At 33.7% G+C, this 16,491-nt stretch overlaps 1 protein-coding gene across 1 annotated transcript in view; it reads left to right on the forward strand.

The window, feature by feature from the left end:
- Nucleotides 1-16,491, forward strand: part of COL4A5 (collagen type IV alpha 5 chain) — a 251,096-nt gene that overhangs the window by 219,946 nt on the left and 14,659 nt on the right. The window contains exons 37-42 of the mRNA XM_002699862.6: nt 494-620; nt 3,537-3,617; nt 4,254-4,352; nt 4,902-4,952; nt 6,273-6,458; nt 15,062-15,195. Of these exons, the coding sequence (XP_002699908.1) occupies nt 494-620; nt 3,537-3,617; nt 4,254-4,352; nt 4,902-4,952; nt 6,273-6,458; nt 15,062-15,195 (678 nt within the window). The remainder of the gene's footprint in view (nt 1-493; nt 621-3,536; nt 3,618-4,253; nt 4,353-4,901; nt 4,953-6,272; nt 6,459-15,061; nt 15,196-16,491) is intronic.

Consider the following 16,491-nt stretch of genomic DNA (forward strand, 5'->3'; position numbering starts at 1 on the left):
GGTTATTATGTGGCATGCTTATTGTAAGCAATTAATTTCAATGTAGCATGCTAGGGATGATGAACACAGGTTTTGAAATCAAGCTACCTGGACCCAAATTCGGATTCCGCCACTTATTAGCTATATCACTGTAAAATGGGGATAATAGTATCTTTTTTATAGAGTTGTTAGTATTAAAGAGAATAATGCATCCACGTTTCATGGGAATAGCATGAGATCTGGAATCTGACAGACCTTGGTTCAAATCCCAGTTCTGCTACTTACCAGAGACCTTAGGCACTTGAGTTTCTCTAAGATTTCAATCTTCACATTTCTGAATAGAGATGATAAAGCCTAACTCAAAGGGCTGTTTTGATGATTAAATGAAGCAATTTATGTAAAGCACTTAACAGAATACCTGACATCCAGTAAAAGCTCTATGAATAATTTTATGTTGTTATATAATCCAAATCATGTAGAGACTTCGGTTTTATCTTCTTATTCATATTTTTAGGGTGAACCTGGTCTGCCTGGATACCCAGGGAACCCTGGTACCAAAGGTTCTATGGGAGAAACTGGTTTGCCTGGATTACCGGGGACCCCTGGAGCAAAAGGACAACCAGGCCTTCCTGGATTCCCTGGTAATACTACTTTTCTTAAATGCTTCTTTCTTTCCTTCCTTATTTACTCTAATCTGTGTCATAAAGCAACGTCTTAGTTGACAGACCTCTGTTCTATTTCTCAGATACTGACCAGCAATGCAATCTTGAACTATCTCTTTTACTTTTCTTTTTTTGCCCACATTTCTTTCCATAGAAAATGAAAATGGGCATTACCAATTCAGCAGCACAATATCCTGTGGGCAGAGAGACTGGTGGAGCATTTTTGAGTCTAACTGCTAGCCACAAGTCAGTTAAGAGGCCTTACTATTTTTGTAGGTGGTAATGTACACTACCGTTCTGTAGCCTGCTGCTGATTCTCTTAGAGTGTGTCCTCAGGCACACAGTCGGTAGCTGTTGGTAGAACAATTATACAGTTTATTCAAATGATAAGGACTGAGTTGTGCAAGCAAAGGGTCTTAGCACTATAATCAAGTAGGTGATCTGAACTTGATAAAGTATCTGCTCTGTTTATGTTTGTGTTTATTTTTGTTTGATTTTTGGATTGCACTGTGGCACAGATGGAGTGGGTCTTTGATTATCTTTTCCTTAACCTTTTTATTAAAGTATAGCCTAGATACAGTAAAATGTACAAGAAAATAGATGAATATTTACACATATATATATATATATTCATGTACCCACCACACATATCAAAGTGTAAAACAATTCTCTTACCCCATGAAATTTACCTATTCCCCTTCACAGTGAATCTCCCTCTCCCAGGTAACTACTACTATAACTTCTATCACTGCCAATTAACTTTACCTGTTTTTGAAATTCACATTAATGGGATCATACAGTATATATCTTTGTGTCTAGCTTCTTTCACTCATCATTATGTATATAAGATAAAGTTATCTTGTTGCCTGTCAGCAGTTTGGTTTTTTAATCATTGCTCCATAATATTCCATTGAAGAAATAAACCATAATCAATTACCTATTCTCTTCTTGATGGACTTCTGGGTTGTTTCCAGTTTGGAACTATGAAGAAAAAAGATGCTATTAATATTCTTTAACATGTTTTTTGGGGACCTACATACTCATTTCTCTCACACAAAACTTTATGTGATAGAATTACTGAATCATAAAGTAGGTGTACATTTAAGTTTAGTAGATGGTGTTAGTTTTCCAAAGTGGTTTTATACCTTAGAGTCCCACCTGCAATGTATGAATGTCTACGGGTAGTTCCTGGTGGCTTGCCATGATCATATAGTGGTTAGTACTTTGTATTGCGAAGTGTCCATTTGTCTGTATCCTTACCTCATTTGATATTGTCAGTCTTTTTAATTTTAGCAATTTTGGTCAGTATATAGAAGTATCCCAATGAAGTTTAAACTTACATTTTCCTAATGAACAATAATATTAAACACCTTTTCATATACTTATTGGCCATTTGGGTAGCATTTTTATGAAGAGCCTGCTCTAAGTCTTTTTGCTCTTATTTAATGAGTTGTTTGCCTTTTTTTTGGTATTGATTCAGAGCAGTTCTTTATATATTCTGGATATGAGTTCTTTGTCAGATACATGTATTACAAATAGATTCTGTCGCAAATTTGCCTTTCACTCTTAATGCTGTTATGTGATGTTAATTTTAATAAAATCCAATTTCTTTTTTTTAAGTCTTCTTGTTGTTTAGTCAGTTAGTTATGTCTGACTCTTTGCAACCCCATGGACTGTAGACAGGCTCCTCTGTCCATGGGATTCTCCAGGCAAGAATACTGGAGTGGATTGCCATTTCCTTCTCCATTTTAAAGTCTAATTTCTTATATTCTTTCATGGTTAGTGCTTTTTGTATCTTATTTAAGAAATATTTGCCTACTCAGGTTTATGGAACTATTCTAATTTTTTCTATAGCTTTCAGTGTTTAAGGTTTGATATTTAAGTTTATAGTCTGTCTTGAATAAAAAGAGTTTTATCATGTGATTAGGGATCAAGGTTAATTTTTTTTTCATACAAATGTCCGATTGCCCCACACTGTTTTTTTTATTTTAAAGAAACTGAGTTCTTCTTTACTTCTGATCATCAAAAGACACAATTAAAAAATGAATAGGGAAGCTACACATTAGGAGAAAATACTTACAAAACATATATCTCATAAATAACTAATGTCTGAGATATATAAAGAACTTCTGCAACTCAATAATAAGACATGCAGTCCATTTTTTTTAAATGAGGAAAACTTGGAGCAGATATTTCACAAAAGAAGATAAGATGAATGTCCAATAAACACATGCAAAAGTGATCAATATGAGAAATGCAAATTAAAACCATAATGAAGTAGCATTACATTTCTGCCCAGAATGGCTATTATTAAAACAATTGGATCAGTATATGTTATATAAGAACCTGGAGCAGCTGGAATTCCCAAATATTGTTGTTTGTTTATAAATCAGAGCATATAACTATTCTCTGACTCAGCAGTTTCACCCCATCTAAGTATTTATCCAAAGATAAATTAAGACTTGTGTCTACAAAAATACCAGTGCAGAGATATTTATAGAAGCATTACTCATAATAGCTAAGTAGACCAGGTTTCCATAAATAGAATAGTGTTCATAATAACTAAAACCTGACAACAACCCAAATGTTCAACAGTACACGAATGGATTTTTAAAATTTTGGTATGTCCATACAATAGAATCCTACCAGTTAACTCTACAAGTATAATATGATGGTAATTATTTTTATTATGAATATATAATAATGCCAGCCTCTGAATAAATCAATATAAAACTTAAAATTATTCTTAAATCATCAAGCAAACACCAGTATGTTTGGGGGTTTTCTTGCTATTCTTTACTCTTTCTATGCTAACATTCTAAATTGTAACTTTGAATTGTAGCTCTCAAAGCAATGCAGTTTTTGTTTATCATTAAATTGAGCTCTTTACTCTAGGAACCCCAGGCCTTCCTGGACCAAAAGGTATTAGTGGTCCTCCTGGGAACCCTGGCCTTCCAGGAGAACCTGGTCCTGTAGGTAAGAATGAAAACTAAGGGTTTGCCATGCTATAAAATTAAGGCTTATTCATTTTTGGAAAGTCAAATCATTTCTGGGAGCTGTGTGCGTTTTCAAGACAAACATGCTGATCATTCACTCCATACTACTTGCTAGATACAAAATGAACAATTCTTAATAAGATTTGCTTAAAATTATTATTATGGGACCTTATTTTTCAGGCTCACTTTTTCCAAGGAGAGTTATTTCAGGTATCCTATAATAGTAGATAGAAGTTCTCATTATTTTAGAATGGCAAAGTGTAGTTTTGCTTGTTTACTGTTCTGAGCAAATCACTCCTTTTGGCCCCCTATGAGGCCTATAATTCACCCCACTTCCATCCTCCCCCCCACACACACACACCTTGCTTTTTTACATATTCTAAAGGTAGGTTAAATGAGAAAGTGAGTTTGAATACTGAGTGGATGATAAAACAGTTCCTTATTCTCATTATCCTTTATTTCTTTTTCACAAGGTATCATTACTTAAAGAAATGTCCCAGAGACACTCTGTGTCTTTTGGCTAGAATTATTTGAGGCTAAAATCAAAAGAATTGTGAATATAGGAGAAAAAGGAAATTGAGAAGAAAAGTGTAACCTGCTGTACTCTGTTCTTTAGGTGGTGGAGGTCGTCCTGGGCCACCAGGGCCTCCAGGTGAAAAAGGCAAGCCAGGTCAAGATGGTATTCCTGGACCAGCTGGACAGAAGGGTGAACCAGGTACTATATTTTTTTAATTGTCCTTAATTTTCTAATTTCTTCCTTGTCTACTTTAGCTTTTGCCCTTAAGTACCCATAGTGAAATTCTTCCTTATCCTCTAAGCTACTATACACTTCTCCCTTCCTAATTACCTTCTTCCTGAGAATATTACCTCACATTTACTGAATCAAGTTGCCTCCCTCTTATGAAAAACTCCATAATCTTTTATTGCTCAATTTTCCATGTCAAGAAGCTATCTAGCTTTTTTTTTAACTACTCTGGATGACCTTCTTTCACCATGCAATGTATATAATATATATAAACATATATATATATATATATATGATATGTGTATTTAAAAATATACTTAATACTCATCACAAGTAGAATATAAGTTTATATAATTTTTTCATGTTCAAATTGTAGTTCCATGTTGGAAATAACTCTTCTCCATGTTTCGTATGATATACATTGCAACATTTGCTAAAAACCTAAATAATCCAAAAATAATTTCTTCTTATTTCAGTTATTATTATCTGTTTGAAAGTTTTGGGTTTATGTTCTGACAGGTCAACCAGGCTTTGGAATCCCAGGACCCCGTGGACTTCCAGGACTTTCTGGTAAACTTTAACAAAGCATGTTAAATCAGTCAGTAAAAAGATAATATTCTCCAGTACACTTTTTTCATCTCCACATACAACCCCAGACAACTCAAAGCTAGAGTTACATCTTGAAGCATTTATTAATTAGCAACTTAGTATAAGCTATTGTACTATAAAAAATGCACACTTAAGAAAATTAATATACAGATAACTCTTCATTAACCTCATAAATAAATGTTAAGGAAATGATAAAGAAAGCAAAATTGTAGGAAGAGTTAGGTTTCAATAAGTTTTTCTTTTTTTCAGTAATTTTTTAAAAGCTCTTTTAGCCAGAAGAAAAATACTGTTTTTTTCCCCATGGAAACCAAAACCAAGATAATATAAGTAAACTGTAGAAATATGTACCAATCATAAAAATGTCTATTGAAAACTCCATTTTAATTTATATCTTGCATCTTGGATGGTATGTGTGCACACGCATCTACCTCCCTCATTTGTTTTTACCCTCATTGTAAGCCCCAAGTAGTTAATTAAATGACTAAATGTGTACAGATACGTATTTTTATGTTCTGAAATGACCATCAGCTATTTATGGAGGATTTTTTCAAACCACACATAGACCACTTAGAAATTCCTGTATTCCTTTTATGAATCCAACATAAAAATTATTACTCTAATGTACAACTGTGATATTGCTCTCCGGCATGTCAGTGGTATAGAAAAGCTGTTGAAAACAGTTTGTCTAGATTGTGATTCTAAATCTTGGATGGAATGGTCGTTGGGGACTCACAGCAACCATTGAAGATCCATATCTTCCAATGGTCTCAAAAATGTGTCTCAAAACAGATGGGGGAATACCTGTACACCCATGGCTGATGTTAATGTATGGCAAAACCACCACAATATTGTAAAGTAATTAGCTTCCAATTAAAATAAATAATTTTTAAAAAATATTTTGTGTTAGGAATTTCCTCTAGTTATCTCTAACCTATTCTTGTAAATATTTTATACTTTTGTTTTTTTCTCCTTTTTTTCCTCCTAACTACTGGTCATGTGATCATTGCTCTATCTCCTAACACAAAGGATATCTTTTAGAATGCAAGTTATTATTGTTTCTATATTTCTATACATACTCTAACAAATAGTTCTGATAACAGATAAACCTAATAGAAAAAATGGGTTTTCTGGATGGGTTGGGAATTTGGTAGGAGGTAGAAATGACCTTAGTAAATCCTGTTATTTTTTCTAATAAGTGGGAGTAGCTTTAGTCTTACAGGCAAGCCTAATTAGTATTCAGTATCACTTAATATGTTCTATAACATGACTTTGCTTTCATAGGTCAAAAGGGTGATGAAGGATTACCTGGCATTCCAGGAAACCCTGGCCTTCCAGGTCCAAAGGGTGAACCAGGCTTTCATGGTTTCCCTGGTCTGCAGGGTCCCCCAGGCCCTCCTGGTTCTCCAGGTCCAGCTCTGGAAGGCCCTAAAGGCAGCCCTGGACCCCAAGGTCCTCCTGGGAGACCAGGTATGTACATGAGTGGTAGGGGAATGGTCTATTTATTAGTCCATTTTTGCTGGCAGGTTATTCAGTCTTCAGGATGTTAAAATCTGCAATCCAAAGAACTTCTTAAAAAGAAATAGCTTGTTTTATTCCTGGCTCCATCCATTTCCATGGCATCTAATAATTCTTTTCAGTAATGTATTTCATCATTTACTTAAAGTTGAGCTAAAACAAACCAACTTGGAGGAAAAAAAGGAAATAGTGAATTTATTAGTCTTTTTATTAAAATAAAGCTATACTGAGGGGAAAAAAAAACTATACTGATAACCTGACAGCAAAATGCAAGCTGCGTTTTTAATGTGAGCTGCTCAGCATGTTATCACAGAAATCATTTTAGTGATCACCCAATAGATGCTTGTGGTCCATACCAAAAATGTTGCTATGGTTCTGTCATATGATCAGCACATGTCACTAAGCACAATAAAAAAATTTATCTTCTATAGGAGCTAGGCAATCAAATTTATCTTCAACATCACAGCATGATTAAATTGAATAGTGATCTCTTCATACCAGCTTCATGTCTATACCTCATTTGTCTTGTGTTAACTGCTCTAATAGTCTCAGTTTTGCATCCAATGTTCACTTTTCCTTTTGTGTTTGTGCTGTTTCATTTCATTTTACTAAGTTTGGAAATGCTCATTTTCATTCTGGATTAATGTCGCTGAGCCCAATCGCTGAAGATAGATTATTAACAGATACTTGAGACTTAATATTCAGTTTTTTAATTTCTAATTATTGAAAATTTGGCCCTCATTGATTTTTTTAAAGTAAGATAAATGTAAAATTAAAGAAACAAAAAAATTGCCTTTTTATCCTTTGAAGGTCTGACTCATTTTTATAATGTATTTAAAAGTGCAAATTTCCATAAACTCTGAAGTGATTGCAGTCAGTTTTAATAAGATATTCTGTAAAAACATGAATCAATGGCATCACATACTTTGTTCAGAAGATCATTTTCAAAACCAGATTTTATCTGATCTGACTATTTATAGAAGGTATAATTTATAAAGTTTTCCTTTGCTTTACTATTGAAGAAAATCAGTGAAGCTCTCAGCTATGTTAATTATCTGGCATGTAATGTAAAGCATTGACACGAATATCTTGCTTGGTTATGCATGTAATAATTCAAATAAACCAAACTATTCTCCTTTTTAGTATTTTAATCAGCACTGTGGCTATTTATTATCAGTAATGGAGTTCAATGTTGAAAATTATTTTGAAATATGTCAACATAAAGGCATCATTCATAAAAGTTTTTTTAAATTACCATTTCTAAAAGAAATAATAACAAAAGTAGTCAGAAGAAGAACACACATCTGATGAGTATTTGTAACCTTTCAACATGTTCATAAACTACAAATTAAAATGGAATTTTAAACCCAGTTGCTCTTAGAATTGATTGTTGTCTGCACTTATAGTAATGATTATTATAAGAATGATTTTTGGCTTTTCAAAATATGTCACATGTGCTGTTTTTATTTTAATGTTGATGTGAAGTGGCAATAATTTGGTTTATATACAGATGCATGAATATAAACTTGCAGGGTATTCTTTTATTGAATTAAAGTTTAACTTGAAAAAAATTAGTGTAATGCTTTAGTTTCTTGATATTTCTAACAATTTTGATATTTTTCCTTTTTGTTAATGATGACATTGGGCCTTGGTGAACTTTGATCCCTATCCAGGTCCTACAGGTTAGCTCCTTAACTCCAAAGTAGTATCTGCATGAAATATGAAACTTTTTCTTTTATTTATATATATATATATTTATATGTATGTGTATATTATTTATATACACATGTGTATGTGTATATATAGGTATATATACACATGTGTCTAATGTTTTCAAGTATTTGAATATATTTTAAGAGCATATATGCCAATTCAGTTCTTACATGTTGGTCTATCTCTGAAAGTTGTTAGGAGTTTGTACAGTCCAGTTTTTCTGTCTATTGGAATAACTCAAAATAACCTACTTAGAAAAACTGATTTATCATTTTAAAATTTATATATCTATGTTTTTTTTAGTTGGAAATTTATAGTATTCAAAACTATATTATATACTATTTTACATTTTCTGTGTATTTCCTATTTTTGCTTCATATCTGCTAATATTATTGAAATTAAACTATTCTTCAAAAAGATATTTTTAAAGAATAATATATATTATCAGATCCTGCAAATATGCAATTCTTGATGAACCATACCTCTTGTAACTTTTCAAACCATCCCACCTTCACATTTTTGTTTGTCACAAAGTTCTAAATTCTGCTACTATATAAATGAACTAATAGGCTCAGAGTTAAAAATAAATTTAGTGTAACCAGCAAAGATTAGAAACCTCTTAATCTTATTTTCATCCTATACATATAAACAGTACACACCTAGAAATAGTTACCAAGAGCTGCCCATTAGAAAATTGCTGATTAATATTAAAAGATTTTCACCTAATCAGAAGTAAAAAGAATCACAAATATCTGAATGTGTTTATTATTCAAGATAAAGAGCCCTTTTCACATTTCTGAGGAGCAGCTAAAAGGGGAAAAAGTATAATCCTAAGTTCTAGCTACTGGGAATGGCAGGAAATTTTATCTTCTTCTTATTTTAAAATTTATACTTTTTCAAGATGCTTTTTAGAAAGCAGTCTATCTCTATCTGAATTGATTCCTTGATTTATTACTACCCCACAAACCCATTATTTCATATAACTATATATTATCACTCCAGAAGGACCTAAGTTTTACATTAGTCAAACAGATATTCACTAGATACCAGCTAATGGTAGTAAGACAGGTTTTATTCAAGACTATTGCATTAGGGGAAAGACTATTGCAACAGGAAAGAGAGACTGAGCTCAGGTCGGAGTACAACGAGGTCAAATGGGGATTTTATTCAACTAGTAGAGTAAAGGATCTTCCCTGGTGGCTCAGATGGTAAAGCATCTGCCTACAATGCGGGAGACCTGGGTTCGATCCCTGGGATGGGAAGATTCCCTGGAGAAGGAAATGGCAAACCACTCCAGAACTCTTGCCTGGAAAACCCCATGGACAGAGAAGCCTGGTAGGCTACAGTCCATGAGGTCGCAAAGAGTCGGACACGACTGAGCAACTTCACATTCAGAGTAAAGGACTCAGTGGATGAAAAATTACTAAAAAGAGATATCAAGGGTAAACAGATTCTTGCTAAACTGGCCTATTAGAGTTCTCACCAAAGGTAGTCTAAGGGCTATCAGGGTCCTTGAGGTCTTGCCAAAGTCTTGCTAGAGTCTTGCTAAAGGCAGTCTAAGGACTTAGACATTAAGGATGAGGAATAAGGAACGTGATCAGATATCGGGGGCGGGGGCGGGGGCAACTCACCCTAAACTGACTTAGCAAGATTCTTGCTAAAAGTGGACTCAACAGACCAAGGACAGGGCCCAAGGAGTAAGGCCTAATTGAGAAGAGGGCTCAGAGGAATCTGTCTGAAGTTTAGTCACAGATAAGAAAACTAAGGCCCAAAGAAGTGAATAAGCTTGCTCAAGGTCATATTGTTAGTTACTGGCATAGCAGGGAATCTGACTTGGGGTTCCCCAGTACTTAGTTAAGTATCTGTTCTACTAGTAAAACATATCATCTTTCCACACAGACAGCTACATATCTTGATGCTTATGATCTGGCCTCTTACTCTAGTTATAAATATGATAAGTGATTGAACAAAGCTGCTTCTGCCATTTTAGGAGACTTTTAGCACAGCAGACTGGGCCTTGCCTTTGCTTTTTTGTTTGCTGTTAACTCTTAAGTCTCCATCAACCCCTACTGTTTCTTGTGTTTTCCTAAATGGATGTCATCAAAAAGATTAAGACAGATGCATGCTATTTAACTATTGCCAAGATAAAGAGAAGACTAAGGTATACTTTGAAGTAATTTTGAGTCCCCCCCTGTCTGACTTGCATAGAAGTTGCTGCCTTGATCACTTCCAGACTTTACTGTCAGCCACAAGATTGTTTTATTCCAAGGCTCTAGAATATATTCAGAGAAAAAAAAAGGAAAGTAGCCATATTAGTTTAAAACTGATTTGACAACTTATTTACAAGATGTACTCTAAATCACAGTTATTGGAACCCGGTATCTGTAGTATTCTCTTCTTTGCAGCAATTGGAGACTGCAACCCTAAGTGGAAACTGGATTTAAAATTTACCAATCAATTCATTAGCTTATCTTTAATTATTACTACTCATGTATAAGAGATTTTTTGTTTTATTTGGTTTTTCAGTTAAACTTTGTTAGGTCATTTGAGAAATAATTTAGAAACTCGTGTACAAAATTGACTTGGCATATAACTCATTAAAATGTTACCTTTTAGAAATTAAAGTCTTAGAAGTTTTGCTATGATATGATCTGAAGTTTTCCTTGTTACTTAGACTGAAATATCATATATTTCAATGAGATATTTTTCTAAGAGTTCTTATTTTGGTCCTTCTATAGCAAACACATATATAAAATGTCTTTACTCAAACTGAATTATCTTAAGTAGAAATTCTAATTTATCTAGCTAATAGTGTTGCCAGACTCTGCTCAAAGTGTTGTCTTGAGTCAGTTTGCTGTATGTGATTTAGAAACCATTTAAACAAACAGAAGCTGATTTTTTGGCTTCCTGGATTTCAAATTGTCAAATGCTTTAAGAGTCTTATTACTTGGTATAGTAATGTTTTATATTTATATGACACACCATCATTTATATCACGCTCCGTGAAGGCAGAGTTTGGGTCTAGCTAATCTCTGTGTTCCCTGTGTCATCTTGCACATGGCAGGTCAACATTTTTAAAAATATATTTCATCTTTAAAACAACTCTGAAGGACATTAGGGTAGACAACACTATTCCCATTGTGTGGGTGAGAAAACAAGCTCAGAGAGATTGAATTGCCCAGAATCTCATAGATATAAGTAAGTAGTAGAGCCAAGAATAAATCCTCGGTCTTCTAATTTCTAGGATTCAGTATGCTAGTACAATTTATTCTCTCTGCAAACCTCAACCTATAAATCATAGCAAGACTTGTAAGAAAAGGAAATTGGGTTTATAGTCAATTAACATTAACCAGGAGTTGTCCTGTTTGTAAGCTTTTTATCTTTTTAATGATCCTTCTTTTAATAGTTAATAGTCTAATTTAATATGTACACTGAATAATATAAAGTAGATGTGATATTTTCTGTAGTTTGGGGTGGGATATTGCATGCCAAAATATTTTTGAAGGGCCCCTTCAGTGATGGTCTTCACATCTTTGGAAAATTCTACTCTTAGTTTTCAAGTTCAATGGTGAGCAAACATATATTGGTTTTTTCTCTTTGAGTATATTACAAGTAATAATGGAAGAGAAGAAAGCTTCTTGATGGATTATTTTTAAAAATCACGATCTGTCTTCATGGAATGATTTTCAAAGAAGACAAACAGAAGTACAGTTGGTAATGGCCATTGTATATTTGTGTTTTAATTTCTCTGTTAGGTCATCTGTGATCTTTGTATATTTGCCTGGTAAGGTCTTCAACTGTAGCTCCTTGGAGCAGTCTGCCTATACCAAGAAATTTGCACCTTGTGTTTTTGCTAAAGAATGGCAGAGGCCAAGATAAACTTTTACCCAAAAGTTTTACCCAAAGGAGTAGAAGGCTATCAGTGAAGTGGTACTCCCTTTCCAACTTTCATATTTTGAGGTTCTAACTTTTGGAAAGCCATTGTAGCATTTCATTTGAGTTAATGAAAACTAGCAGCTTATTTCATAGAATAAGCTCTATTTTAAAATATTTGGCTCTCTATACTCCTGTATGGTTCTGTTTGCATACTGATTATGCTGTAGGTGTAAGAAATGCTGGCAAAGAGAATTATTGTTTAACTTGTGCTATAATGTGAACCACTTCTAACTCATAATCTTATTTTGTACTGTGTGATGTCTGATACTGCTAACATCGATCTTTGGGCTTTGGTGAACTCTGATCTTCCCAGGTTTTCAAGGTTAGACTGGTCAATTTTTTTTTTTTTTTAATGCTTTGTATGTGTGACAAGAGAAATGCACTTTTTTTTTGCTATAATTCAGAAGTCATTGAAGAGTGCTGTTATCCTCAAATAACTACGTGCTCTGGTATTTAACATTTTGGTGAAGGTAATGTGACTTGTTTATAATCAAGTTTGAAATAACATTAGGTCTTTGTGCTTTCAATTTTTTATAATAGGTAATTCATACATAGAAACATGTTGAATTTTAAATGGAAATACACTTATTTTTATATTTAAGACGCATTATTTAGGCAGGCATCTGACCCATTTGTAACCTTTGTGTGTTGATTTTATTTTCTTGAATTTTTTTTGCCTGAGATTGATCAGAGCTGTGCTTTCATGGCTATTTTCAATAATGAAAGAGGGTAACTTTCAAGTATTGTTATAAATAAAACTTGCATGCCCCTTGTGTTATTAGCAAATCAGTAATTTAAATTTGAGAGACACTAGAACAATAGGTCTGAATCAATAACATGTAAATTTACCCAAATTTCCTTTTAATTGCGAACAGAACAATGCCTAAAACATACCTACTTTTTTTTTTTTCAAAATGATAAGTGTTCTGATTACTTTTCAGATTGGGGAGAGAAGAATAAAATGTTCCCTTTTTTTCTCCTCTTAATCTTACCCTAGTCACTCGTAGATTGATTCACAGATAGTTTACTTTTCTCTTAATAATCTGATTTGCTACCTGATTTCTAGTCTAAATTACACATTATGGAAGAAGGTAACAATTTTTGTCCAAAAACCCTACCTAGGGGTTTGAACTCAATAATTGTTTTTATTTGTTTAAATTCAAAATACCCAACCCTTTCTTTATGATTGGGAAGGGAATTTCTGAGAGTGTCTATCTGGTTGCTGGGCTAGGGTAACTGTATGATTTAAACTGTTTAAAGATAAATGATTGTTGTACTGTTGTGAACCTGCTTCCTCTTTCTCAAGTGACAGTATTATATTATGAAATTACATAGAAATAGCTGAAAGATTAAAAACAGGTTCATATTTTTAAATATGTTCTTACCTTCAGTTTTACTAGTAATGAAGATAATAATTGTTTAAAAATTCTTATATAATTCTTACTATGTGCCAGGCACTGTGTTTATAGATATTATCTTATTTAATTCTTGGAACATCCTGATAAAGTAGGTTCTATTCTTATTTCCATTTTAAAGAAGTTGAAATTGAGGCCAAGGTGATGAATAAAACTTACAGAGGTCAAATAGCTAATGATTGATTAATGAGTCCAGCATTCATGATCTCTAAGCCATGCTGCATTGTTAGCATGAAGCCACTGATTCTGAGTCATAAGAGTACTGGAAAGGACGGGATCAAAGATGTGACCTTTTGTCTGTATGTAAACATGAATTCAGTATTCTAAATTCATATGCCTGTGAAATTTCCCTTAAAAATAAACTCTACGTATTTTCCTTTTTTGTTGAAACCAGTGAAAAACTAAGATTACTGGAAGAGAGAAGGTATAGGTGCTCACTATGTACTGTTCATTATTTGGGACTTTGTAATTATTTTCTTAAGGCAGGGCTATTTAGTCTCCACCTCAGCACTCTGCAGGCAAGACAGCTATTTCCCACCTAGTGAGGAAAAATGTGGCTATTTATAAGATCTTCTTGGTCACTTAATGAACCCGATAACTTTATTTAGAAGGAACATTTTAAAACATAGTATAAGGAAGGAGCTTAGCAAAATCCCCTTTTAAATTATTTATTTATTCAGAAGTTATATGCCAAGTCCTTTATTTTTCTTCAGAAATATTTAAAATGTAAATAACACAAAAGCATTTTTAAATTAAGTTAAAAGTACTATATTGACTCCGTGAATTTCTGACATTAAAATATTCCCATGTTTTAAGCATATCACTAAAATGAAATTAGGCAATTAGTTTGCTTAAATAACTATCTTAATTGCATAGTAATACAAACTGAATAAAAGTAACTACTTACAAATAAAGCAACTTTATTTTAATCATAATGAAGCAAATGATGTGAATCCCTGATTGCCCTACAAAATGTGGCGGTGTACCAGCAGCTTTAGCTACAGGACACTTTTTATTTACAGGGCACTTGTTAGAATGGAAATTCCTGGGCCCCTCTCCAGCCTAACAGAATCCAAAACTCTGGGGGTATATCCAAGAATCTATTTTAACAAGCCCTCCCGGGGATTCTGATGCATTTCCAATTTGAGAACAGTGCTCTATGGTATCTGTTTTGGTTCACTTAAATCAAACAGTTAAGGATTACAGAAGCAATCTTTGTTACAATGTCTGAAGTCCTTCCTTTAGATATGAGCTTATTGGATTTAATGTATAATAAAATACAAAATTAAAGAATCTGCAACCCAGTGTTCATAACAAAAAGAACCCAGCCCAGTTTACATTAGAGAGTCAGCACTGATCTATATATTTTAATGTACTCTGGATTTTATTCTGCAAACTAATAGATGACTAAGAGTATTTGGATAATTTAAAAGCCTTTTATGCTGTTCTTATGTTATACTGAAATGTGGCTATTTGTTGTGCATTATCAAGGTCCACCAGGTCCAGAAGGTCCCCGGGGTCTACCTGGAAGTGGGGCTATTAAAGGAGAAAGAGGTAACCCAGGCCAACCTGGGCAACCTGGTTTGCCTGGTTTGAAAGGTGATCAAGGTCCTCCAGGACTCCAGGTAGGAAATAGGAATAGATATTTGATGAGAAATGGATGTGGGTGTTTGCATTCAAAATGAGAATTCCAAACTGCATTGTTTTAATTCGCATTTACTGGTCAAGGCTCTTTGCATGGCTTCCTGGTGAAGTACAGAGAAAAAGGCAAGTTCCTGTCTTCTACCAACTAAAGGGACTTTGCTACCTTATAGTTAACGGGTTCCCCCAAAGATAGTTTTAACTGGAGTTCTTGGTGTGTATAGATTTTGATTTCAGAAACTTTGATTTCAGCAAAAGCAAATTATAAAAGGATATGTGGTGTGTGTGTGTGTGTGTGTAAGCATTGCATGTGGATGAGTCTTCCATAGAGAACTGATCATGGTGAGTGGGGATATGTTAGACTTTGTAGTTAGAGTCACTTTGCAGCTCCACTGTACAGTTGTGCTCTGTGTCTATGAGGAAGGCAGACAGATACTTTGTGTTTCTGTCTTTACCTGTAAAAGGAGAATAATAACATATCCCCACGTCTATATTCATGCGTTTTCCACCTTGGTTTGAGTGACCCAGAAAGTCACATGTTTATTTATGTACCCTCAAAGCTTCCTTCCTTCATTCAGGAGGGTTGTTGTTAGATTTGACAGCCAACAAAGTCTGGGCTTAGTCTTTTAGCTTTGATGGCTGCTTTATAGCAGAAAAAAAAATCTAAAGAAATTGTCCTTAAAGTTTAAAACAACCCACCTTTTTCCCTGTTATCGCTATTCTTTTAGACATCTAGACTTAAATTTTTAATCCTCTTTTTATTCATTCTCTACTCACTCCCTACCTCATTCATTTCCAATGTAGTTCCAATTTGCATGTCACTTTGCCAGATTCAAGACTACTGTCTGATACCAACGTTTTATAAACATGGTATTTTCAAGTTCTATTCATTTTCTTTTATGCAAGTTCTTACATTTGTACCCTTTCTAATTTTCATTTTGGAAATAATACTAAACTTATAGAAAATTTTCAAGAATGGTAAAAAACCCTATTTACCCAAATGGACCAGTTGTTAATGTTTTGCCCCATTTGCTCTCTATGTGTATTTTCTCTGTGTGTATATGTATAATTATGTATTTTTTTTCTGAAATAAGCCTATTTTTTTCTTTCATGACCTGGGCATTTTTGAAGAAATATGTGTAGCCCCTTCCCATTAAAAAAAGAATGTTTCTTCTTTTGCCTGCTGTTTCTTCATAATTAGATTGAAGATGTGCCTCCCCAGATGGAATACTCTATGAGTGGTGTGTTCTCAGATATGGAGGCCCACAATATTCATCTGC

Source organism: Bos taurus, chromosome X (assembly GCF_002263795.3).
Source record: "Bos taurus isolate L1 Dominette 01449 registration number 42190680 breed Hereford chromosome X, ARS-UCD2.0, whole genome shotgun sequence".
NCBI lineage: Eukaryota > Metazoa > Chordata > Mammalia > Artiodactyla > Bovidae > Bos > Bos taurus.